Consider the following 26,350-nt stretch of genomic DNA (forward strand, 5'->3'; position numbering starts at 1 on the left):
GTTGTATAGACAGCCGTTAAATAATGAAGCAGACTTGTTCCAGCAGCTCATCCTCCGTCGGTTAAAGAAGGGTGGGGGTGAAAAAACTGTCACTTAAGGCCTCAGTGGGGTTTGTTTTAACACCCTACAACACACATGGTGGGGTTTCCCTCCAAAACGCCCCACAGCTACACTAATCCACATCACAGAGCGCTCCAACGTTTAATGAATGCTAATGAATTCTCATAGAAGAGGAAAAATACAATTATAGAGGCTGAGTGGAATTAACACAGCCGAAAGGAATGGACTTAAACACTCCATGGCATGCTGTAATAGGAGAATTAATCAACATGATGTGTCCTGAAGTGTTTTATTTCTTCCTCAGCAAAACAGCACCTAATATATTTTTTATCCTTTTATTGTTATATTTAACCTCATGGTAGCTACTTCCTGTTGTCCCTTACGCTACACCAGCTATAAATGTCTCATTCTTTCACCAGACTCTATTTTTTCATCTCTCTCTCTATCTCTCTCTCATCTTGCACCTTGTCATATTACCAAGAAATACTCAAGAAGAAGGAACTACTGCTTCTTGAGATAGATAGATAGATAGATAGATAGATAGATAGATAGATAGATAGATAGACAGACAGACAGACAGACAGGCAGGCAGGCAGACAGACAGACAGACAGACAGACAGACAGACAGACAGACAGGCAGGCAGGCAGGCAGGCAGGCAGGCAGGCAGGCAGATAGACAGACAGACAGACAGACAGACAGACAGACAGACAGACAGACAGATAGATAGATAGATAGATAGATAGATAGATAGATAGATAGATAGGCAGACAGACAGACAGACAGACAGACAGACAGGTAGGTAGGTAGATAGATAGATAGATAGATAGATAGATAGATAGATAGATAGATAGATAGATAGATAGATAGATAGACAGACAGACAGACAGGTAGGTAGGTAGGTAGGTAGGTAGGTAGATAGACAGACAGACAGACAGTCAGACAGACAGACAGACAGACAGACAGACAGACAGATAGATAGATAGATAGATAGATTACCTTTAAACTATACAGTAACCCAGTTTTGCTCACTGCAATGTATATATGTTTTATAATATAATAATTTAATATAATTCTTTGACTTGTTTTCATAAAGGGTGCCAAAACTTTTGCACACAACCAAACAATTAATAAAACTATTAGAAATATAAACGTTTTCTTCCTCTTCCACCACTGCAACCCGACACCGCGTACACTTTTCACACAATTAAGAACGACACTTCGTACATTTTTATCCATTTATTGTTACATGTATCCTCATGGCATGGTAACTACTTCCTGTTTACCCTTTCTCTCTCTCTCTCTCTCTCTCTCTCTCTTATTACCAAGAAATAAAATACATGATATATTTTCTGTCTTTGATCATTAACTTCCTCTGTATTTTGTTTCCTTTCAGTAATTTTTTTTCTGTTATATTGGAAACATTTGCCTCCTTAAAAATAAGTTTAAATGTACACAAACACAGGGCACATGTCTGCTGCCAATCTGTTTACACATACACATTCAGAACAGTGTGTGTGTGTGTGTGTGTGTGGTTTCACCCATCCTTCAGCTACCCGTGTGTAAACATGAGAAAGTTTATCGAGATACTAAATAAGCTCATGGTAACGGCTATGGTGCAACGATTAGTCTGGGAAAGTCCAGGACCAGTAACATGAGGATGTTTGCATCTGTGTGTGTGTGTGTGTGTGTGTATGTGTGAGAGAGAGAGGTGTCACAATCCCACACCCTGCTCCCTACAGTTCCTGGGCTCTTCACACCTCCAGTGGAGCTGATGATCCTGTTAGAGGTCTCCTCACAGCAGGCCACTGCACCGCCCTTCTCCCCTCTGGCCATTTTCTCAGCATTTACATCAAACAGAGAGAGAGAGAGAGATCTTCATCAGCAACCATCCAAAAGCAACACAAATGGTCTGGAAGAGTCCACGCAGAGCCACATGGGAAGCAGGATTTGAAAACTGACCTCTGACCTTTCAGACTATTCTTGTCTGGACATGTTTCAAGGGCGAGGGACAACTGCACCAGCTTTTAATCACTGTCGAGAGATCAGCGCCACATAAGGCTGGTCTGGAAGTGAAAACAATACGGCACGAGTGCAAGTGTGTGCGTGTGTGTGTGCGTGTGTCTGTGTGTGTGTGTGTGTGTGTGCGTGTGTGTGTTCGTGTGTGTGTGATGTTTCTCTTTCTTTTCTTCAGGGCAGATGAACCAGAAGAACCACTCACAAGAAAGCATAAAGCAGAAGAGAAGTGTGTAGAAGGCCAGGAGCAACAATAGGGTTGACCTTAAAGCCAGGCCTAAAGCTGCTGGATTGGTTTCACACTGATTTGTGTCTGAAATAAACCCTATTCTGATGGGATTAGCTTTAGGAGAAGGTCTGGTAATGTAATTGTAATGGCTTCCACATTTAAATAGACTTTTAAATAATAAATATATATATATTATATAAATAAACTATTTTTGAAAGCAGCAGTTTGGAGAGTGACACATGTACAAATTCTTGATGTTTAAATAAATAAATCACTGCATTAACTTAAAACTATACAGAGACACAGCAGTATTGGTCACATCTGTTTTTCTGTTTATTTTTATATATGTTTTTTTAGACGTTTTGATAAAGGGTGCCTAGATAGATAGATAGATAGATAGATAGATAGATAGATAGATAGATAGACTTGGCTTCACCAAATACTGATGTAGGGGTTATGTTATAGAGGGTACGTGGAATTAACACAGCTCACAAGTAACAAATAAACCCCCCCTCCCATGTCATGTTGTTAAAGTAATATAATACCAGAATAAACACTCACAATCACAGAGGATGAGGAGGGAGAGGGCTGAACCTAAAGCCAGGCCTCATAAGCCCTATTCTGACAGGATTAGCTTTATGAGAGTTCTGGTAATGTGGGAGTTATTACTGTAGTTTATCTGGGATTTGCGTCTGAACCTGTCCAAGTTATCGCGTTATATCCTGTGAGTTTCTTTTTCTTTAGTATAAACTCGTCCGAGAAAGCACTCGCTCTTCTTTTGTCTCACTCCGAAACCAAAAACAAAAATAAAAAAAGATAAAAGTCGTGTCAGAGAATAGCAACACTTCAGGAAGTTTTGGTATATTAGGGACTTTCTAGCACGGCTACAGCATACATTCATGCTACGAACATGTGCTCCGCTAATGCTCGAGCCGTAGCCACGCCCACAACAAAGAGGTCAAAATAACGAGCGTGTGTATTCAAAGTAGGTTTACATAGCATGAATGGAATTCTGTGTATATCCTCTACAAAGAGATCCTAAGTTTATTGAATTGACACGAAACTACAGACGACCTTGTAAATAAATTCAGGAATGAAGTCCTTTACTTGAGAAAATCCGGACTAAAAATCCGGTCAAGGAGACGAACATGATGAGGATCGTCTGTTCTGCCAAGAGAACTGGAGCTACAGTGTTTAAAAAACGTCTACTTTCATACTCAAAATACTTGAAGACAGCAGCTGAGAGAAGAGCTCACGTCACTGCGGGAATGTCGTACTTCCACATAAATACCTCATCACTGAGCGCAAACTGTGTCCCTTTGACGTGAAGAGCTCCAGATCCAGCGCTAATTAGCATGCAGGACACCGGAATGTCATTGCGATATTAGATCAACGACTCAGTGTGCGTCATAACTTGTTAATGAAACAGATACGAACTCGACCTCATTAGAAACCTGGTGAATTTTGATGCGAACCAGATCAGAGTTCACTAAGTTTCGTTAATAACAATAGTTAGCATCACAGAACGTGACAATTTAGCCTGACAGACGTCCGGATACAGAGGGAGATTCAATGAGATCCTACAACAGATTTAATTTTTAATTGAACGACAGGATTCTGGGAATGTTTTTTTTTGTAGTTTGCTGATTATATCAAGCTCTAAATTGCGGATTGTGACGTTCGAAAGGTTTAAAGTTGAGAGCTGATCAAATTTCAGAGATTCCGAAGCTTGTGCCCAGAAAAGTGTAAAAAAGTTATCAACGGGTGCTTTAAAGTGGCAGTCCTCGAGACTTTACCTCAAGAATTCTGGGTGATTTTGAGCGCTGCTTTAATGACGTCGACATTTAGTCACGATGAAAAGAAAAAACAGATAAAAAAATGAGAAATGGTTGCGTTGTACCGGTCAAAAAGCAGTCTGTGAACGTAAATGAAGTTTATAATCATTTTAAACGTTACTGAAAAATCACACAGTGTCACAATGATGACTTGAAATGATGGCAGGAAGAAATCAGGCTATGTTTATTTTTATTTATTTATTTATTTACTTTAGTTTTAGCTGCTGCCTTCAACTACCTTCATCTTCAGAGGATTTTATTAGCAATTTAGCTAATAAAATGTTTTGGATTATTACAGATACTCATAAAAGGATGATGAAGTCAAACAGAAAAATAAAGAAATGTAGAAAAGATTCTGTTTAAAAAGATCTGAACTGGCAATTAGAAAGGTGTGTGATTTAATTAGCTGTGTGAAATCCTTTAAACTCAAAGTTTTCCAACAAAAGAAGCTCACACAATGAATGACAGGACCAGAGCGGCGATGAGGATTAACACGACCCCTCAGGCAACACGCGACAATAGCGAGAGCGCAGGAAAGACCACCGAGGTTCCCGGCGGCTTCCATGCAGCTTCTGTGACGAGGTTGGTGACTGATTATCTAAAGCCAGGAACAATGAGCTGAAGTCATCGCTGTTACACAACCCCTGATTGTCAAGCAGAAACACTTACAGTCTCAACTCACTGAATACAACCTTATTTTTATCCTGTAGAAAGTGAGTCAGCGAGTCTCTGATTGAACTGGAAGTGATTCAGTTCTGACTAAACAGAATTTAGTCAGAACTGAATCACTTCCAGTTCAATCAGAGACTGATTGACCATTCTGTGTTAAAGTTTTATTCAGAAATCAAGGTTTACTTATTACATTTAAATAATATTTTAGCTAACTATTTCAGTGTGTGTGTGAGGAGTAATGTACTGATATGTGATTTAGCCACAATGGTCAATGGGATTGGCTCTACATCAGTAGCCATGAAAAGTGTCATTTTTTCACAGTTTTTCACTAATCTATAGACAAATATTGCCCCCAATAAGCAGAATGTACATTATTCCTTCATTTCCAGTTTTAATGAAACATTTTATGACGTAAATTAGCATCTAAATAGGCTGTAAAACTCTCAGCTAATGCGTATTCAAAGCAGCTCAGGGTTTCCCCCTAGCGGTCACATCGTGTTACTGCGTCCATTTATCTACAAAACAGGAAAAACACTGAGGGAAAAAAAAAACATTTTTATTGAAAAATTTACTTCAGTTAAAAAATACACAACATTATTATGAAAAGAAATACATCTTCATAATCTAGAAGCTGTAACTTTCTTTTTTTTTTCAGTACAAAAAATCTCCAGTATTAAAATCACAGCGGAGCTGAAATTATTTTCTAACCATCATTTAAAAACCACAACTAATAAATTAATCACGTTAATAAATAGATCTTCATCATCGGGTACCTAACACAACAGATTTTTAGCAGTTGTTAAAGTCAGGAAAAAAATATAGACACCCTCTTGGTTTCTGAATGAAAAAATTTACACTATAGCTCTAAAATACAAATTTAAATATATATAAAAAAATAAAATAAAATATAAAATAGTGTTTTCTGATTAAAAACTCATGTCTGAACACGTAGGCTAAATATTGTTCTTTTATTCAGCAAAGCTCAAACGCTAGCACGCTGGCCGACGGGATGGAGTTAACCTACTGAAATAATCCCTGCTGAGGTGTTTAATGATTTGAAAACAAAACACTAAGACTTTAAGCTAGAAAAGATAAAGAGGCTGAAAGTCTCGAGTGGGTTTGCAGCGAGTTAAGAATTTAGGACAACAGCTGTCACACAACCTGAAGCGAAAAAATGTTGACTTTTTCACAACGCAGGAGAAGACGAGTGTTTAGAGAGGAAAACAGAACAAAAAAACCCTCACACTCTTTAAGAAAAGAATAAAACGACATGACAAACATGGAGGAAATTCACACAGAGCTCTGAACTAAACATCAGGAAACTTAAAAAAGTTCAAATTTAACACATTTAGATTTTCATCATGATTTTACTATAAAATTAATTTGTCTATAAAATGAAATGGAGAGGGTGCACAAACTTTTGCTCTTTTCTATAAACCCAGCCTGAAATGTAAAAAAAAATTAGAATTAATCACGGATTATATTCTAACTGTATAAGCAGTTGATTATTTTCCAATAACAGGACGTCCCCCAGGTGTTTTATTTCTCTTTCGAGGCATCAACATAACTGAAGATGACAATGTTTTATTTATTAAAAGGTCATTTTTATCAGTTTAGAGTTACATTTAATGATGTGGAACATCTGCAAAACTTCAAGTTACAGCAGCTCTCCCTCTGACACTGGAGACTCCTTCCATATAAAAAAAAAACAAAAACAAAAAAACCTTCACATTTTAACCGACCCGTATGTGTGGAGCGTCCGCCGTACTAGTCCCCGTTGCTATGGAAACGGTAAGGTTTTTAATATAAACCTGTTTCTTAACACCTTCTGACCAGTAAATATAGCCTCATGGAGTGGAAAAACACTGATGATTTTTTTTATGGTGAAGCGTCACGGCTCATGTGGAAGACTCTGACGGGGATTTGTGTCGAAGGTTTCTGTGGAAGAGAGAAGGGGAAGAAGAAAAAAAAGAATGCTGAGTAAATTAGAGAGTAAGCGCAGAGATATCCGAGGTATGCGGCAGAACCAGACACACAGATGTTTATACCTGTCCGTCATCACGATCTCTCCGTCTGTCCGAGGATCTCCTGACAGCTCTTGTACACACGCACCAGGCAGTTCAGCCTCGGCTTGGAGCTCTGAGAAAGACAGAAGAATGCAAAGGTTTCTCCGTAAAAGCTTTTCGTCAGGAAGCTGCCAATGTTCCACGTCAGGGTACTAATCAAGTTAATGCTCCGGTTCCTACAAATGGTGTTTAATTCACTTCACACACACACAAACACATGGTACAACATTCCAACAGATTACATGATTACATATACAGTGTATGACATCATACAGAAAGCAACCAAAAGTATTGGCACCCTCAACTTCTATTTACACTCAGATTTGATCATTTCAGCCAAACACGTTCGTCCAAATCCACTCACAATGAGACAAGACAAGGATTCGTCTGACTGACCAGAGGATGTTTATGCTTAACTCTTGCTCAGTGACAAAAGCGTGGTGGTCGGACGGCTTAGTGGTTAGCACTGTTGCCTCACAACAAGAAGGTCCTTGGTTCGAATCCCGGGTTCGAACAGGCAGGGGCCTTTCTGTGTGGAGTTTGCTCCAGTTTCCTCCCACAGTACAAAACCATGTACAATAGGTTGATTGGTGATTCTAAATTGCCTGTGTGTGGTTGTCTGTCTATATGTGTGGCCCTGTGATGGACTGGTGACCTGTCCAGGGTGTACCCCTACCTTTTGCGATAGCCCCTAATTAGGAATAAAGTGGGTATAGAAGATGTATGTCCCGTCCTGCGCTCCAGACAGACCCCAGTCGTGACTAAATACAGACCTGGAAAAGCGGGACGACGCTGCCGACTCCCTCAGGCTCGGCAGGATCCTTCAGCAGAATGCAGAGGTAGTAGATGATCGTTTGCTGAAAATAAAACACAATGGAACTGATTATTTATGATCAGATTCATGCACATGGATGCAAACACAGAGATCCTGATGTACCCACTCAGGGTAGGCGGGGCATACTCTTTTACTTTCTCCTGTAAATCAACTGGCGATCCAATCATGATCATCTAGGAGCTTGTGTATGTGGAAAAGGGTGGAATGAGCTTTCCTCTGATCCTATAGGAGAGCGGACTGGTGGGTGGAGCCTCATCATCTCAAACGTTTTTGTTTTTTCAAATGACAACATCAAACTCACATAACATGATGCCGCTAACACTATTTTGGATTTTTAAAATGCTAAAAAGAATCACACATCTTGCGTGAGCTAATTTAAAAACCGTCTGTAAGAGGCCTCATGCACTGGAGTGTCGTCGGCCATCTTGAAAACATTTTCTCATCCTTCCTTAGAGCCTGGTAGCTCCGCCCCTTTCTGCTACGTAAGCAAAGCTGCGACTATTGAGTGCATGCCCCACCCCCCCACCCCCCATTGAATAAGTTCGTCACCCGGGTTCTTAAAGTGCACTTCTACTACTGAAGGACACGATTAGTCACATACTAAAATTAATCCAAAAAAAATAACCCCAAATAAACTTTGCCTTCAGAAATACAACAAAAAAGATGAACATCAGACAGTCACACTATAATACTTATTTTTAGCTCCGCCCCCACGTTCAGGTTCAGACTTCATCTCATCTCTGGTTTTTGTCCTCACCATGTAGATGGCCTCGTTAATGACGATGTCCTTTATCCTGCTCATCTCGATGAAGCTGGTGCTCTCGCGGCCCGAGGCGTAAGTGGAGGACAGCTGGACTCCGAGCGAACCGACGACCAGCAGCGTCTCGTGGTCCACCTTCATGAAGTGAACGTGGAGCAGCATTCCACATAAAGTCACGAAGATAGCGCTGGACAGAACTGCCGTGTTCTACGACACACAAAATTCACATCATCCACTCAGTCAGATCCTGCTGATTCACTTCCATCACAGCAGCTCGGAAAAAACGCAGCTTTTTTAAGTTAAGTTGCCTTTATTTGTCACATAAACATCACTGCACAGGGAAATTCTTTCTTTGCATATCCTATCCTTGGGGGTTGGGGTCAGTCATGATACAGCGCCCCTGGAGCAGGGTGGGTTGGAGGCCTTGCTCAAGCAGCTTAGCAGTGCTGGGGCTTGAACCCTGATCTTCCGGTCAATGACCCAGAGCCTTAACCACCTGAACCACCACCACTCAATCTGATGCGTTATGGTTTCTATAGCAACGGCTCGTTTACAGGGACTCGTACACGGATATACAGAAACAGATTAAAATCCGAGCACTGTAGCTCATATGGTGAAGTTTTTTTTTCATTAACTTTTATGGAAGGAGTCTCCAGTGCCAGCAATGTTTTTTTTTTTTTTTTTTTAAAGTTCAGGGGTAAAAAAAAAAAAAAAAAGTTGGTGATGGAATAAACATGATTACGTTCTGATTCCTAAAAAACAACAACAAAAAACTATTGTTTGTGTTTACTTGTAATAAATAATAATTTATAATAATGGTACGGTGATGAAGTGTGTATTTACACATTTCATTTCAGAATTTCAGAAACATTTTTATTTTTGTACCAAATATTTTGGATAACCTTAATTATATTTCATTTTATTACAAAATTTATCATTTTATATAAACTTATTTTTTTAACAGATACGACGAACATCACTACAACAGACCTGTTTTTTATTTTTAATGTTTTAAAATACTTCATGGTGAAGAGCATCTGTGAGCGTTCTGTACAAATACTGAACAGGAAAACTACATGGATCATTCGTCCTACAATATCTTCTTGGAATTAGAAACGTTTACATATAAACACTTCATGCTGTTTATACTTTGGAAGAGTTAATCTGAATAAAAAAAGCTTTGGCTTGTGTGTATTTTTCTTAAGTGAAGATCTTCCAGACAAATTATATATATATATATATATATATATATATATATATATATATATATATATATATATATATATATATATATATTTAAATCACCTTTAATAGGTGATAATACATTTTTTTTATTATTATTTCAGGGACAACACGCTTGTGGTTGAGCTTCAATTTCTGTTTGTTTTTTATAATATTTACCATGAATTATCTCATTTAAAATCCACTACCTATATAATAAACTTTCTATACAAACTCTTACATTATTATTATTATTATTACTACTACTATTAACTAACTTACTGATTAATTAACTGATTACTTTATTTTAATTTTAAAAAAGTGGGGAAAGTGAACTGATCGTCAACTGTGTACATTTTGTAAATACAGCATTTTTTTTATTTATTGTTTTAAATATTCACGGCGGAACGTTCATAATTATTGTTTAATAAACACGTTTCCGGTTTAATGATTTATCCTTGTTGTCTTCCTATAATTAGAGGATCTGTTAATTTTATAAATGATTTTTAGGAAGGAAAACGTTTTCATGACATGGAGCACCTGAAGAATCCGGAGACGTTTTAGACAGTTTATGAATGAAAGAAGTATTTATATGGCACCACTTTAATGTAGTATTCCCACCACATTCCTACAGCTTGATCATGATGTGAATGTAAATCTTGCACCCACAGACCGGAAGTGCTGCACAAATAAATGATGATTATAGTGATTATAAATGCTGCCCACCTGCGCGCGTGAACGCAGCTCTACTCACCTGTGTGAGGTAAAAGGCAGCATAAGCGAGCAGCCAGACGATGCAGGTGAACACCATCACCCTGACCAGAGACAGTTTAGCAGAGCTGACGGTGAACTCTCTGCAGAAAGGAGAATAATCCTGGCAGGATAATTTAATGGGCTTCCCTCTGATGTCCGTGAACTCTTCATTCTCAGCCATGTTGGATCCGAAGAAACGCCAACTAGAAATACAGCGCTTATTCTTCTTCTTCTTCTTCTTATTATTATGTTTTTAACAGTATTACTATTTGTAATAAATAACACTTCGCACGATTTAGCACCATAAACCTTACAGATTAAATGTTAAAAACAACTTCTACGTCTTGCAGAAATAAATCGGTGTGCATGAACGAACGAGAGCTGCGTGACCTTCAAATCCGCGCGTTGCATTCTGGGAAATTGAGTTCTATACGCTCATAAAATGTCGCTCATCCGAACGATCTGGTTGAAAACGTTGAGCTAACATTTTAGATATTTACTTTCAAAAAGTATTATGTTGCTTGACGCGAAACTTAAAACGCTCGACACGGCGCGTTGTGCGTTTTTTAATGGCTAAACACACTCGCGTGCGCAATACATATCCCGACAAGCCTTGCGAGGCGCCACCTCCGACCTCTTAACAAAAACAACTCGATCAGCTGATGTGACTAGGCAACACTCTTCCCCACCCGTATTCCCAAAAACCCGCCTTCTTAGCAGTGATTGGATGTTATTTATAGACGAACCAATAAAATCTGGCTAATCGAGGCCAACGCTGACACTTTAACCAATCATACTACATGCAGCGAATAAATATAGCCAATCGTAGCGTAAGGGGCGGGATCTGTTGAATATGGTTGGGGAGAAAAATTCTGCTGGGAACAAGATTCTACCGGGGAAGGGAATATATACATATACATATATATTGTTATCAGTCTGTTAAGCTTTATCCTAGTGGACGCCTTCCTCTGAATAATTGCTATTATTCACGCGATTAATGCCACTCCAAGGCTTGTCTTGTAGGAAAAAAAGGGATGATCCCGTGCTGTGAGAGGACTTGTTTTGGTGTTTTGCTAGGTCAAGAAGCCTGAGTAATATTATCTGGGTAACGTAGATCGAACTTTTAACAAATTTATAGAACGGCACGGGGGATATAGTCACGTGCGTCTTGTGATATAATTATAAATATATAATCAGATAGTTGTGTACCGCTAAGTAACATCATCAGGGGCTACTTCTTTTCCGATAGGAATGCTAATGCTGCTTAGCTTAATGAACAAAAGCTGAAGACGTCAACAGCGCTCGCGACAACCGCTTGTCAGTCTGTATATCTGTAACTCGGCTTAACCCAGTTGTTATTGATATTTAAAACATAAATATTAATGAATGATAATTGATAGAAGTCGCGTGCATGCGTCTAGGCTGGGTTTAGATATCGAGCGCCTGTGAGCTGGTCTATTACACCTTTTTTTCAAAATTCAAATTTTAAATTATAATTTTCCTGACAAATTACAAAAATATAATTTGGCGTTAATTAGACAAGGATAAACTGTATATACAGTAGATATAAACAAAAATATATGTCACACGTCCATCTTAAATTGTTTCATCACTTTATTGTTTTTGTTACAGTACAAGCGGACTTTTCTATATATGTATATATTGTGTCAGACTTCCGGTCGACCACTTCCGGTTAATTTAGCACATCAAGGTAATTTTTTCCCCCTCAGGAGATAATAACATTACACTTTTTTCGTTGTTAGTATCAAAGTTGATTTACTATTAAATATAGATTTGTGTTGGGGGAAAAATAAAAAACTATATCGTTTCTCCGGGTGGAACTGGTACGAACCGGTTTAGCCAGCTAGCTAGCTAGTTTGCGTGGTTTACTGTCAAGATTGTCACTGCATTAAAAAAAACAAAACAAAAAACTATTATATTAGATAAATAAACTGTGCATGTTGATATATTCTAATCCGAACTCGTGTATTTATTTATATATTTTTGTTCAGTTTCTAAAACAAAAAAAAACATTTTAATTTACAAAGAGACAAAGTGTTTTCCATGACAACGCATCCAAACAAGGATTAGTTAAATAAACCTACATGTGAAAGTATCTGTTAAGCTAGCGGCTTTATTCTGTGTTACCCGCAGCTGAAAGTTACGCTCACGATCGTTGCAGCTGCTGCTAGCTCAAGTCCGTTCCACACTTTAGACTTCGCTTCATCCCATTCGACTGCAGTCGATTTCTCCGTCTAAAAAAATCAGTCATTGTTCTAGTTTCAGAACGTCTCTTGCGATAAGGTTTATTTTTTTAGAATAGTTGCATTCGTGATTGTTGTGTGTTGAAGTGGCTAACAAATCGAACAGAAGTCTGGAAAGTTACGACTCCGCATTTTAAAATATGGTGGATAATTCAGTATCGACTATAATAAAGATTAGTTATCATTAAGTTGCTATAGTCAGGGCTGTAAAAAAGAAAAAAAAAATTGACTCAAATAAATACAGAAATATTTTAAACTCCAAAAATTAAACAGTACTGACAAACTTCTCACTTTATTTTCTTTCTCTTTTTTTTTTGGTGTTAATTCTTGATTTTATTTTGTAGTCTTAGATACTTCTTTGATATTACTTTTTAGTCTTAGATACTACTTTTACACACTACTTTTACTACTTTTATTTTTACTTCTTGATCAGTAAAAATCAATGATGTATTGATCCGGAAGGTTTGAGGTGATCGGTTGATGCACTGGAACAGTTTTCCGAGAAAAATTAAGGTTCCTTTGGGTCACAGCCCTTACCTTAGGAATCATCCCCATCTCTCCGTCCCTTCAGTAGTATAGTGGCAGAATGAGCGGGGCCGGAGATAAGGGCGTCAATGGGGTTCTGGTCTGTCAGGAGAGTTATGCGTGTGGCGGAACGGACGAAGCGGCGTACGAGTGTGACGAATGTGGCAGCTTACAGTGCACACGCTGCGAGCTCGAGCTCCATCGGCAGGAGCGCATGCGCAATCACGACCGGGTTCGGATCGCACCGGGACACGTGCCGTTCTGCGACCAGTGTAAAGGACAGGCAGGCACCCCGACTAACGGATCCCGGCACCGGGCCGTGGTGCGCTGTCAGGGCTGCAAGATCAATTTGTGCCTGGACTGTCAGAAACGGACGCACAGCGGCGTGAGCAAGAGGAAACACCCGCTTTTTACTTATCCACCATGCAAAGCACCGGAGAAGAGCCCTAACGCCGGCGATGAAGTGGTAGATGATGGGAAAGCTCAGCTGGAAAAAGTTTGCAGCTTCCTCCTGGTGGATGAGAAGGAGGATATGCAGGTAAGAGGAAGGTGGAGGTGTTGGAGAAGGTGTTGATCTGCTTTAAAGTCAAATCTCTGTTCAAGTTTTAGACACATGAAATGAAACATCTGCAGGTCTCATGTTGTTCTGCTCTATGGCTGTGATCTCTAACCAGGTGAAGGACGCAGACGAGTTTGTCAGCAGGCTGGGCTGCGCCCCGGACGAGCTCCTGAAGGTGGTGTCCATCTTCGGGAACACGGGCGAGGGCAAATCCCACACCCTCAACCACACCTTCTTCAGAGGCAGGGAGGTGTTCAAGACGTCTCCCACGCAGGAGTCCTGCACGGTGGGCGTGTGGGCGGCGCTGGACCCGCTCCATAAAGTCGTGGTGGTGGACACCGAGGGGCTCCTGGGAGCCGGAGCTAACCAGGGCCAGCGCATTCGTCTCCTGCTGAAGGTCCTGGCCGTGTCCGATCTGGTGATTTACCGCACGCATGCCGACCGGCTCCATGATGACCTCTTCAAGTTCCTGGGCGACGCCTCGGAAGCGTATTTAAAGCATTTCACCAAGGAGCTGAAAGCCACCACGGCCCGCTGCGGTCTGGACGTGCCACTTTCCACTCTGGGCCCGGCCGTGATCATCTTTCACGAGACCGTCCACACCAAATTACTGGGCTCGGGTCAGAAATATAACTCCTGTTCATGAAACCTTTTTAACTCAGCAGAAATAATCTCTGTAGAATAAGTATATTGTAAAATAAAATAAAATAATTGATTATTTAAAGTTTCCTATAATGCCCTTGGGCCCTCTTTATACCTCTTAAAATAAACTCTATCTGAATAAACATAAATATGTAAATCAGACCAGTCCAGATGTCCTCCTTTCATCCCAATGACTTGTAGTCACTAACCTGGTGTAGCTAACTAACTAACCAACTAACTGTTAGTAAACCAGCTCATATTTCTCAACTGTCCATGTCTTATGGCTAAATACACATGGTCATATTTCATAATAACAATAATATATCTTGTAATAACTGAGGAAATATCCTGGCTTTTATTTTGAAGCCTTCAGCAATTTTTAGATAATTCAAATAATTTTTTTTTACAGAACTTGGTAGCAAAGTGAAGCAGTAGTTAGTAAATAGTTAGTAAAATATAATTTCTATTATGTCATGTCCTCAATTTGTTTAATTATTATTATTATTATATAATATATTATAATATTAGTTAATATTTATTTATTATTATTATTATTGTTTTTTTTTTAAATTTATTTATTTGATTTATACATTTTTGCTGCAGATAAGCTCTCAGACTCAGCAGAGCGTCTCCTCCAGGAGCGTTTCCGGAAGCTTGGCCTCTTCCCTGAGGCGTTCAGCTCTATCCAGTACAGAGGCACTCGAACCTACAACCCTCCCACCGACTTCAGCGGTCTGCTGCGCAGCGTGGAGCTGCAGCTGGACAACACCACCACACGCTCACCGCGAACGGCCAGCGTCATCTACAAAGCCCTAAACGTGAGTTTCTGACCGAAGATCTCTGAAACGCTGGGTTAGAGAACAGAACTCACATTTCATTACTGCTTAGGGTAAAATACAGCATTTATGTGACTATTATATATTATATAGTGGCTAAAATTAATGAGTCATTCATTTTTGTATTATTATTATTTTTGTAGTAATAATTATCTAACATTCTACAATCAAATAAAAAGTTTTATTATTTCATAAAAAACACAAGAAGAAGAACATTAGAACAATAATTCCAGCTACTCCTAAGTCTAAAAAGAAGTCTTAGCTGTAAGGTGTTACACTGTGTGTGTGTGTGTGTGTGTGTGTGTGTGTATGTGTGTGTCTCAGGCCCTGAGTGAGCGGTTTAGTGGTGAGATCCCTGATGAGCACCTGTCCAGTAACTCCTTCTTCCCTGATGAGTATTTTACCTGCTCCAGCATTTGTCTCAGCTGTGGGTGAGTATCACATCAACAGCACTGCTCTCCACTTCTCTATCTCGAAACTAAAACTAAACCTGCCCTGGACTTCTGTCCATCTATAAGCTAAAACTAAACCCCATCCTGAGCTTCTCTGCTTCTACACTAAAACAAAACCCCGCCCTGGGTTTCTCTGTCTCTAAACTATAACTAAACCCTGCCCTTGACTTCTCTCTATCTCTAAACTAAAACTAAACCCCACCCTGGGCTTCTCTAACTCTGAACCAAAACTAAACCCCGCCCTGGGTTTCTCTGTCTCTAAACTATAACTAAACCCTGCCCTTGACTTCTCTCTATCTCTAAACTAAAACTAAACCCCACCCTGGGCTTCTCTAACTCTGAACCAAAACTAAACCCCGCCCTGGGCTTCTCTAACTCTGAACCAAAACTAAACCCTGCCCTGGGCTTCTCTAACTCTGAACCAAAACTAAACCCGGCCCTGGGCTTCTCTATCTTTGAACCAAAACTAAACCCGGCCCTGGGCTTCTCTATCTTTGAACTAAAACTAAACCCTGCCCTGGACTTCTGTCCACCTCTGAACTAAAACTAAACCCTGTCCTGAGCCTCTCTATTTCTGAACTAAAACTAATCCCTAACCTGGACTTCTCGGTCTATAAACTAAAACTAAACCCCAGTCTGGATTTCTCTATCTCTACATTAAACCTAATCCCCACCCTGGATGTTTCTACCTTTAAATTAATTGCTCTGGATTTCTCTACCTCCAAACTAAAACTGAACCCCACCCTGGACTTCTCTCGACTAATCCCTGCTTTGGTCTGGTTTTCAGCTCGGGCTGCAAGAACAGCATGAACCACCTGCGTGAGGGCGTGAGCCACGAGGCCAAGCACCGCTGTCGCTACTCCGCCCACTACGACAACCGCATCTACACCTGCAAGGTACGTCCTGCTGCGTCTCTCAGTGCGCTCTCAGCTCAGGGGTTCAGGAGTTCTGACCTGTCCGTTTCACCCTGTAGGCATGCTATGAGAGCGGTAAGGAGGTGATCGTGGTTCCTAAGACCACAGCATCCTCGGACTCGCCCTGGTTCGGTCTGGCCATCTACGCCTGGTCCGGGTGAGTCTTGATGTTGATCACTGATGAGCTCACGTGATCACGTCAGACTCGAAGGATGAATTTAATATTGTTTTCACAGGTACGTGATCGAGTGTCCAAACTGTTCGGTCATCTACAGAAGCAGGCAGTACTGGTACGGCAACCAGGACCCGGTTGACACTGTGGTCCGAACGGAGATACACCACGTTTGGCCAGGGGTGAAAATACTCTCTTTTTATTTTTATTTTTTTGGGGGAACAGAAAAGATTTAAAATAAAAATATAATTAACAGAAATACAACAAATTATTGTGACAGAAAATAAAACAATGCTGCTATTATTAATAATATTTTTTTAAATTATTGATTATGATTATTAATTATGATTATTTTATTTTCCCTTTTTTAGTCTAACGGCTTCTCGAAGGACAACAACAACGCTGCACAGAGGCTGCTGGACGGAGTGAACTACATTTCTCAGTCAGTGTCGGAGCTGAGCGTCAAACCCGCCAAGGCCGTCACTTCCTGGCTCACTGACCAGATCGCCCCCGCTTACTGGAAACCCAATTCACTCATCCTCGTAAGTGTGCAAAGCAGTGCCTTTTTTATATTATTATTATACATAAATAAATGAATAAATCCATTATTAGTTGAAATTAGTTGTTTTCCGCTGTCAGATTGTCAGCTCACCTTTATATAGTGTACTGTTATTTATGATAGCAGTTTACAGATTTAACAATATCATTATCACACAAACCTACGCACCACTTCCTGTGAGGAGCCTCGACATGGAATGCTTGGCTTGGGTCAGTTCTTTGTAAGCAGACATACAGTTTCCATACGCTTCGTATTGGGAATATTGGTCATATTTTTGGGAGCTGGAACGGATTATCTGCATTTTCATTATTTCTGATGGGAAAATTCATTTCACAATACACATTTTCACCTTAAGAACTCGCCTCCAGAACAAATTATATTCATATGCCGAGTTTCCACTGTAAGATGGAAGGGCGAGTTCAGGTTAGTGCCGTGACCCAAAAACCTACCTGACCCAAACTCGAACCTCACGTTCTTTGAAATGTTGCAGCACTGCTCCAAGTGCGGCGAGGCTTTCGACGACGGCGATACGAAGCACCACTGCCGGGCGTGCGGAGAAGGTTTCTGTGACGGCTGCTCGTCTAAAAGCAGACCCGTACCCGAGAGAGGATGGGGACTGACACCGGTCAGGGTGTGTGACGCCTGCTTCCAAAACCGAGGAATCCCAGAAGGTGAGAAATGATTAATAATTCTAAGATTCATTCTATTATTATTATTATTATTATTATTTTTATTTTTTTTATTTTATCCCTTTGTGGTTACATTTAATCCTGAGGAATGTTGCTGTTATCAGTTGTTATAAACTTCTGTAGTATTACTGTTGCTATGGAAAATCAATACAAGCACGTTAATATAAAGCTGCCATTTATATGTTCTAGAAAACTAATCAACTCCTTCTGACCAATCAGAGTCCAGAGTCCAGCAGTGCTGTGATGCAATAATAACTATTTTTTCTTAGGCACACTTAAATATTTTGATGCATATCGTCTCTGTTGATGCCAGCTCCATCGTTAAATGTTTTCTAAGAATATTTTTCTAGTAATTTCTTCCTGCTCGTGAACGTTTACAGAGCTACTGGACGCGGCTCTGCAGGAGGAGGAGAGCGGGACGCTGCTGGCCAGGAAAGTGGGAGAGGCCGTACAGAACACTTTAGGAGCCGTGGTCACTGCCATCGACATCCCACTGGGTTTGTGTTACGCTCTCTACACTTTATTTAAAGTTAAGGGTGCACAAACGTTTGCACTCAGCTGTACGTTTTGACTTTATCTCCACCTCCAGGCTTGGTTAAAGACGCGGCACGGCCGGCGTACTGGGTTCCTGACCAGGACATCCGTAGCTGTTATCAGTGCCAGCGCGAGTTTAACGCCCGTCTCACCATCCATCACTGCCGGGCCTGCGGACAGGGTGTGTGCGACGGCTGCTCTCCTGACCGGCGCGCCGTACCGTCTCGCGGCTGGGACCATCCCGTACGCGTGTGCGTCACGTGCAGCCAGAAAGCAGGGGATCTTTAGCAGGAACGGATATCAGGGCGGAACCGTGTCAGGAGAGAGAAGCACGTGATTTTGCACGTCGACGCTCTTCACTGTGGTGAAGCAAAGACTCAAGTATCATGTTTAATTTGCAGCTTAAAATTTTTTTTTTTCCACAGGAGGAAACCTCGATGTGATTTTGACAATCCATTGCTTACCGCGCGATTCTAATCCACAACCTGACGCCGAGTCACATCTGGATGAAGTATGAAGCGTTTTCCCGGCGCAAATCCAGTGCATGAATCCAGGGAATCTCCGTACTGTAATCACGGACAGGACGCTCTCAGAGCAAGCTTTAGTATAGGTCACTTAGTCCACCTCGCTCGTTCCCGCTTGGCTTTTCATCGTCTTCCTCCCAGGAGAACTCCAGTGTGCTCATGTACTACTTATGGTCATGTAACCTCGTAGGGAAATTTCCTTTTGACTAAAAACGTTTTCCTGTTTCCCGAGCAACTCATTTTATAATATTTATGACGGACATTTTTCCTCTAACGCACAAGCGCTACCTTCTGCACAGTGAGGAATTCATGAATGGCAGTGAACATACATCACTTTCAGTAGTGATCACGTGCACCCTTTCTGCACCTCACTACTAAAGTCATGCGTGTCTCACTGGAACCAGACATTTTACAACGGTGTGAACTTCCCCTTCTCTCCCTCAGGACACCGACCTGCACCCTGATTTGAAAAGCCGGTGCCATTTTAATGGAGTGTTACTCATAAGATTCGCAGAAGATCTTGTCATATATATCGTACGATGAAGCTTCTCCGGCGGTAGATCGGATTAAAGAAAACCACTAGGTTGTGCGTACGCAGTAGGACTGGGAGGAAACGGGTGCATGTACACGTGAGTTCAGGTCACTGGGATATACATATGCTTCGATTACATTTCTCCCATCGGCAAAACCCTATCCGTAGCCGTCTCACGAATTCGCCGTCCTCCTAGTGGCGGATTTTAGATGGATCGACTTCATATTAACGTCACCACTGATCACGTTCCAGTTCCGCCGATCTCAAACGATTCGCAACCAAAGACTCCTGACTGAAAATATCGAGCTGAAAATCCAAGTCGTATATCCAGCTTTGGCTAAACAGAAGACGTGGCATGACGTAAACTCATCCGCTTCACCCCATACACACACACCCCATCATACTCAAACATGATTCAGTAGTTTCCGTTATGCTCCTGGTACGGGTTAATACAAAAAAAAAAAAAAAAAAATCCTCGGGCAAAAAATATCGTTTGTCTGTAACTGAGTTTGTTTTATTTAAAGAAAGTGTAACATTAGACTGACTGAATGTGACTGAGACTTGATCAGTCACTGTCACGTTTTATTCACCTGAGTATGCTGAGTAAATTAAACATGAGTACTTTTAACAGTGTCTGATGTTTCTGTGCTCCAGTACACCTGAGCTTTTATTTAGGAAGGTGAATCTGCTCCAGACGTGTGAGTGAGAAACCCTGCTCGAGTGCACTGCCGGGCCTGTCCAGTAGGTGGAGCTGCAGCTCTGAACACCTGTAATATGCATGGTAGAGGTTTATTCTTCTTGTGTATGTGTATTAAGAGCAGAGAAGACACTAAAGGGCGTTCTCAGGGGTCAGGTTTGGGATCCTATGCCTTTTAATACCAGATACACATTAGTACTTTTTAATACATTTTTAATATTTGATTTCTTTTTCTTTAATGTTGTCCCATATCAGTCAGGAGCATAGTTTTCTTCCCATCATTTCAATGCATTTGAGAATCAGGAAATAATCCTCAAGTAATGAACACCATTCCTTTAACAAAAGGTGACTAAATTGAAAACCTAATTTAAAAAAAAAAAATTTTTTTTGCATTGTTTATTGTTTATTAAGGATAAACATTTTGAAATGATTTTCATGAGTGTCCGGCTTCCTCCAGAAAATAATTCCAGTCGGTTCATGAGTTCAAGTTATTTTAAAACGTAATTGTAAAGATTAAAAGGTCACACCGAATCCATGACGGAATCGTCCATCGCTCAGGTTCAGATGTCAATCGCTCGTAGGAATGCAGGTGATGCATCGTCACTACAGAACTCACAGTGTGTGTGTGTGTGTGTGTGTGTGTGTGTGTGGAGAGCTTTAACTTTGTGGCTCAGATGCCATCCTGCTCTGATAGTCACCGTAAGGGTAGTAATAGAGGTCGTGACAGACGGCCATCAGGAGGCCGGGCAGTCCTCTGCGTCCACCCAGCTGTGAGGAGAAGACCACATTAGGGATGGAGTCCTTTCCTGCAGGATGAGGCGAGGGGATGGTCCTGAGGAGATGGCCGTCTTGAAGACTCCACAGACGGGTGTAGCAGTCCTGACCCACTGCAAACAAAAACACCACACTCTCATTGTAATAGACAGAAAGCCTGTGATTAATACAGAATTTATTTATTTATATATATCACAGAGATGCTGATTGGTCAGAAGGTGTTGTTTCTATAGCAACAACTCATGGTGGATATTTATTGCAGGAGACTCCATTATTTGTAAGAGTCAGAGCTTATCAGTGGTGTATTAACAGGGATAAATGTAAATACCTGCGAGCAGCAGCCCCTCTTGCTCACACAGGTGAAGAGGCAGGTAGGCGTACTCGTTATTATGTCCTTCGTACTGCTTCACCACTCGTCTCGTGCGGACGTCCCACAGCTTGATCTGAGGAGGGGAGACAAAGCAATCGTTAAAAACGTGTTTCCGTGGGTTAGCAGCGTACCATCGTGGTCAGTGCAGAGACCTTTCCCAGCATGTCCGCGGCGAGGAGGTAGTTCTCGTCCTGCAGCAGACGTACGGAGGTGACGGCCGAGTCCTGGTGGAAGCGGGAGGACTTCCAGCTGTGGTCCCGTCCACGGCCTCGCTGCCTCAGGTCAATGCTGAAGATCTCACCTGAACGGCAGCCATTAAACAGGACCGGGGCCTTAAACACAAGGGCGCAAACGTTACTAGATGGAAGACTGAAGGCCAGCTGATGAAAATGTGTATGTGAAATAATTTCTCTGTGTAATAAACACACACCTGGTGTACAGCGCTTTAATCAGACATCAGCTGTGTTGTAGATATGATCATGTAGGACTTGATTAATCCAGAAACATCCGATTGTGATCAATTTTATTAGCTGTGTGTGTGTGTGTGTGTGTGTGTGTGTGTGTGTGTGTATACACAACCAGACTTCCACTTGATTCTTCTACTCACTCTCAGAGCAAACTGCTGGGTCAGAACGTCACTTCCTGTGCTGTACGTCTGGCGTCGGCCCGTCACCACGTTGGTTACAATGACGCTCCGGGAAAGACCTGAATGGGCAGAGAAGTGTCACGTACTGCACCAAGGAATGCACATGAAACCAAACACACACACACACACACACTTACCAGTACTGAAGGTTTTATCAGCCTGTGGGTTCAGGCACCACGCACACGACCAGGCTGTAGAGATCTTAAAGCTGCAAAGCATCCCAGGCTGGTCTGCTCAAACAGGAAGTAGATCAGGAAATACATTTTAATTCATTAAAGAATGTTTCATGTTAAATTATATAATGCAGTCTGCCTTCATACCCGTGTGGGCGTGGCCTTAAATTAAGAGGGGGGGCACGACACCTGTAGTTGAAGGTAACGTTGCATCTGAATTGCTTTATTTTACAAACTAATATTATGAATATCTCTCTAACAAGGAGGATGGATTTTTATTCAGTATCATTTACTACTAGGATTCGCATTTAAGGTAAGAGTGTAGATGCTTATTTAGACTTTATTTAGACCTGAGTCATGAATGAACTCACAGGTACCATTTATTCAATATTAATTTATATCCATGACCATGTGTGGGAGAGTTTTCATAAACAGGAAGCACACATATAACAATCAGCCATAACATTATCACCAACATTGTGTTGGTCCCTCTTTTGCTGCTGAAACAGCCCTGACCCGTCCTGCACTGTGTATTCTGACCCCTTTCTATCAGAACCAGCATTAACTTCTTCAGCAATCTGAGCAACAGTAGCTCGTTGGATCGGATCACACGGGCCAGCCTTCACTCCCCACGTGTATCACTGAGCCTTGGCCGTCCATGACCCTGTCTCCGGTTCACCACTGTTCCTTCCTTGGACCACGTTTGATAGATACTGACCACTGCAGACCGGGAACATCACAATTTGGCCCTTCGTCAAACTCAAAGCTCAAATCCTTACACTTGTCCATTTTTCCTGCTTCTAACATCAACTTTGAGGACAAAATGTTCACTTGCTGCCTAATATATCCCACCCACTAACAGGTGCCATGATGAGGAGATACTCAGTCTTATTCACGTCACCTGGCACTGGTCATAATGTTATGCCTGATGGGTGTATTTCTTTGCAGTATTAACTGCTTAAGTATCCCTTGTAGCTGGAGGTGATTATGTAAACAAGGTGCGCTCTTTTAAACACCTTGTGTGTCTCAGGAAAGATGAGCTCACGCTTCTATACTAGTGAGGAATATTCCTTTGGCTTTTAGAGGTCACTTAGGGTCATGTGGAAAAAGAAAGTGCACCCTTAAAACAGAAAATGTTTACTGTCTCAATGCTAAATATGAAAATACGAGTTATTCTGTTTATTTATAGAAGACAGTCAGGTCTGCACAGTTATTGTTTATGCCGTAATAAATAAAAGTGAAGGAGGGTGTACATGACCATGGGTTGGACATACAGTACGTTACTGATACATGATGTTCAAAATGTCCTAAATTATAAATCTGGACCAAAAAAAGAATACGGTCAGTGTGACTGACCTCTGAACTATTCCTTTGCGATGCTGATAAACGAGAAGAGGATAAAAGAGAAGTCTCACCAGGATTGGAGTTACTGAAGAGAGACGCAGGCAGTAAACTGACGCAGCCCGGGGTCTGAGAAATTCCCACCAAGCACAAGCTGAGGAGATCGGTCAGGAAAATAACACTGCAGCGCAGGAAGCCACGAGAAATACAGAGAAACAGAAAGGATACAGGACGTGGGAGTCTGAATGAGTCACGGACGCCCAGCACACGGAGTTCACCTGAAATAAAGAGGGTCACGCTTCTCTGTTTAATGTGCACTATTATTATACAGGTTTCCATGACAACAGCGTTGTGTATGGTAGTTATCCTAATCATGATCACCTTGCGGTTGGTGAAGTACAGGTTGTCGCACATATCTACAGACAGAGAGCCGTTCCTGCAGCCGGAGAAGTTTATGATGCCGTACTTGCAGCCGCCGTGTGACACGTCGTTCACCGTGAAGACGCGCTCGCACGCCGAGTCCGCCTACGGAGGGATTAGTGAGAGACGCAGTCAGGTTATGAAGATGGTGATGTGTTGTGGGGAAAAAAAGCAGATGCAGGAGCTCACCACGATGAGGCGAAAGTTGTCCGTGTTCGGGCTGCTGGAGTCGGTGCTCTGGAGCTCCAGCTTGTGCCGCTTCATCTCGCTGACCTTCACCTCATGGATCAACCTGAGAGACAAAACAGTAGGAGGTCAAAGCAACACACACACAAACACACAAATTTACTGTGTGTGTGTTTCAGCTGAGTCAGTCCTTATCTCCAGCTGTCTGTCAGATATTAAAGAGCTCAGCTGAAGGCTGCAGGACCTTGACTGAGTCTCCCTGATCTGCCCATCCATCTATAACCAGCCTTCACACACACACACACACTTCCCCAAACAACAGTCCCTGAACACATACCCTGGAACATATCAATCTGTTTTGTGTTTCAGTCCAGATTAGTTTTCAGTGTGTGTGTGTGTGTGTGTGTGTGTGTGTTCAGTAACACACATGGAGAACCTCATACAGTCAACTCTATCAATCCCAGAGACGGGCGTGTCTTCACACTCGCTATATTAATACACACCGATTGTTCTGAGTTTTATTCTGTGCTCGGTCCTGGGGGCGTGGCCAGGCTTGAACATCAGTAGGTCACATGACCTGCTGGCTGTACCTGCACTAGAACTGCAATAAAACCTCCAGGGACGTCATGTCTGTGATAATTATTTCAACATCAACATACAACCTACATCATTATGCAGGAAGTGTGTGTGTGTGTGTGTGGGTGGTGGTAGACCCTGACAGCATACCTGCAGTAGGAGCTCAGGGGCAGTTCTCCCAGGCGTCTCCTCTGCAGAAGCAGAGCAGAGTTCAGTCCTCTACGTGGAGCTTTCTGCACAGGGTCACAGAGAGAGACATAACGTTTCGGCTCTACTCACACTCACCTCCTTCATCATAGCGCTCCAGCACTCACCTTCCTCGCCCGCTCGTCCTCGGCCAGCAGCTTCGTCCTCTGCTTCTCACGCTCCTTCTCCTCCAGCATTTCCCTCGTTAAAGGATTGCAGTTGTTGTGGCCGGGCAGCAGGCGGAAGTAGCGGTTCTTCTCGGGGTCAAAGTAAAAACCGGGTAACTCTGTGAATGTGAAGGAGACGAAGATTAGTGTGAGACGGTGAAACTCTCAGAGGTTTATGGATGCTTAGGTAGCTGAGAACACAGAGAGCACTCAGAGAAGATATTACAATGATAAATCACTATAATCAAGGAACCATGGGGGGAGAAGAAGAAGAGAAATAGTAGAAGAAACAGAATAATAATAAGGAGAAGTAGAAGAAGAAGAAGAAGTAGTAGAAGTAGTAGTTGAAGAAGGAGAAGACGAAGTAGAAGTAGTGGTTGAAGAAGGAGAAGACGAAGAAAAAGAAGACAACGAAGGAGAAGAAGAACAAGACGAAGAAGAAGAAGACGAAGAACAAGAAGGCAAAGAAGGAGAAGACGAAGAATAAGAAGACAACGAAGGAGAAGACGAAGGAGGAGAAGACGAAGAGCGAGAAGACGAAGAATAAGAAGAAGAACAAGACGAAGAAGAAGAAGAACAAGAAGGCAAAGAAGGAGAAGACGAAGAAGGAGAAGACGAAGAGCGAGAAGACGAAGAAGAAGAAGACGAAGAACAGGAAGGCAAAGAAGGAGAAGATGAAGGAGGAGAAGACGAAGAGCGAGAAGACAAAGAAGGAGAAGATGAAGAAGGAGAAGACGAAGAATAAGAAGACAAAGAATGAGAAGATGAAGAAGGAGAAGACGAAGAAGGAGAAGACGAAGAACCATGTTTGAGTTTTCCTTTAAATGAAGTGTAAGGGATCACCTGGAGCAGAAGCACTGGATGTGGATGTAGATGTAGATGTGGAGGATGAAGCTGAATCTGATCCTGAACTTCTGTCAGATGACCTGCAATTCAGCATCACACAACACGGACATTTCAACTCAATCTGAGAAACTACAACTCATGACCATCAGATGTGTTTGATTGAGGTGTTTATTACTCAGGTGTGTCTGTGGGATGATTCCTCATACTCCAGTCAGAGTCATCATGATGATGATGATGATGATGATGATGGCGTCTGCTCCTCCTTCCTCTCCAGTTCCCTCTCTTCATTTCTGTTGTATTCTACACAGACTGAAAACACAG

General features: G+C 41.7%; 3 protein-coding genes across 4 annotated transcripts in view; 1 reads left to right on the forward strand and 2 right to left on the reverse strand.

The window, feature by feature from the left end:
• Positions 1-5,345: 5,345 nt before the first annotated feature.
• pigh (phosphatidylinositol glycan anchor biosynthesis, class H) lies at positions 5,346-11,029 on the reverse strand. Its single transcript, XM_058379661.1, has 5 exons — positions 10,447-11,029; positions 8,469-8,678; positions 7,650-7,733; positions 6,859-6,949; positions 5,346-6,748 (listed from the first exon to the last, which is right to left on the reverse strand). Exons 1-4 carry the CDS (start codon positions 10,624-10,626, stop codon positions 6,869-6,871), a joined length of 555 nt encoding a protein of 184 aa, XP_058235644.1. The 5' UTR covers positions 10,627-11,029; the 3' UTR covers positions 5,346-6,748; positions 6,859-6,868.
• A 242-nt stretch (positions 11,030-11,271) lies between these two features.
• On the forward strand, positions 11,272-20,275 carry zfyve1 (zinc finger, FYVE domain containing 1). The gene is made up of 11 exons (XM_058379616.1): positions 11,272-13,772; positions 13,909-14,413; positions 15,039-15,253; positions 15,596-15,702; positions 16,511-16,619; positions 16,697-16,794; positions 16,874-16,991; positions 17,181-17,351; positions 17,859-18,039; positions 18,438-18,554; positions 18,647-20,275. The coding sequence occupies exons 1-11, from the start codon at positions 13,296-13,298 to the stop codon at positions 18,877-18,879; spliced, it is 2,331 nt and encodes a 776-aa protein (XP_058235599.1). The 5' UTR covers positions 11,272-13,295; the 3' UTR covers positions 18,880-20,275.
• A 265-nt stretch (positions 20,276-20,540) lies between these two features.
• wdr21 (WD repeat domain 21) overlaps positions 20,541-26,350 on the reverse strand; it is a 6,056-nt gene continuing 246 nt past the window's right edge. The window contains exons 2-14 of one of the 2 annotated variants that reach the window (XM_058379633.1): positions 26,205-26,338; positions 26,027-26,109; positions 25,145-25,302; positions 24,981-25,063; positions 24,258-24,360; positions 24,030-24,173; positions 23,877-23,926; positions 23,723-23,802; positions 22,272-22,364; positions 22,096-22,193; positions 21,641-21,820; positions 21,447-21,561; positions 20,541-21,231 (exon numbers count right to left, since the gene is read on the reverse strand). In XM_058379633.1, the coding sequence (XP_058235616.1) occupies positions 21,002-21,231; positions 21,447-21,561; positions 21,641-21,820; positions 22,096-22,193; positions 22,272-22,364; positions 23,723-23,802; positions 23,877-23,926; positions 24,030-24,173; positions 24,258-24,360; positions 24,981-25,063; positions 25,145-25,302; positions 26,027-26,109; positions 26,205-26,317 (1,530 nt within the window). In that variant the 5' untranslated portion in view covers positions 26,318-26,338 and the 3' untranslated portion in view covers positions 20,541-21,001. Of the gene's footprint in view, positions 21,232-21,446; positions 21,562-21,640; positions 21,821-22,095; positions 22,194-22,271; positions 22,365-23,722; positions 23,803-23,876; positions 23,927-24,029; positions 24,174-24,257; positions 24,361-24,980; positions 25,064-25,144; positions 25,303-26,026; positions 26,110-26,204 lie in introns of both variants that reach the window. The other variant, XM_058379634.1, reaches the window with a different exon arrangement.

This window comes from Hemibagrus wyckioides, linkage group LG25 (assembly GCF_019097595.1).
Source record: "Hemibagrus wyckioides isolate EC202008001 linkage group LG25, SWU_Hwy_1.0, whole genome shotgun sequence".
Taxonomy (NCBI): Eukaryota; Metazoa; Chordata; class Actinopteri; order Siluriformes; family Bagridae; genus Hemibagrus; species Hemibagrus wyckioides.

Excerpts from the sequence above, each read along its gene's own strand:
- pigh (XM_058379661.1), bottom strand. The coding sequence starts at position 10,626 with ATGGCTGAGAATGAAGAGTTCACGGACATCAGAGGGAAGCCCATTAAA. Across the intron at positions 7,734-8,468 it reads TTAACGAGGCCATCTACATG|CAAACGATCATCTACTACCT; the intron begins GTGAGGACAAAA and ends TTTTATTTTCAG. Across the intron at positions 6,950-7,649 it reads GCGTCGTCCCGCTTTTCCAG|AGCTCCAAGCCGAGGCTGAA; the intron begins GTCTGTATTTAG and ends TGTCTTTCTCAG.
- zfyve1 (XM_058379616.1), top strand. The coding sequence starts at position 13,296 with ATGAGCGGGGCCGGAGATAAGGGCGTCAATGGGGTTCTGGTCTGTCAG. Across the intron at positions 13,773-13,908 it reads ATGAGAAGGAGGATATGCAG|GTGAAGGACGCAGACGAGTT; the intron begins GTAAGAGGAAGG and ends ATCTCTAACCAG. Across the intron at positions 15,254-15,595 it reads TCATCTACAAAGCCCTAAAC|GCCCTGAGTGAGCGGTTTAG; the intron begins GTGAGTTTCTGA and ends TGTGTGTCTCAG.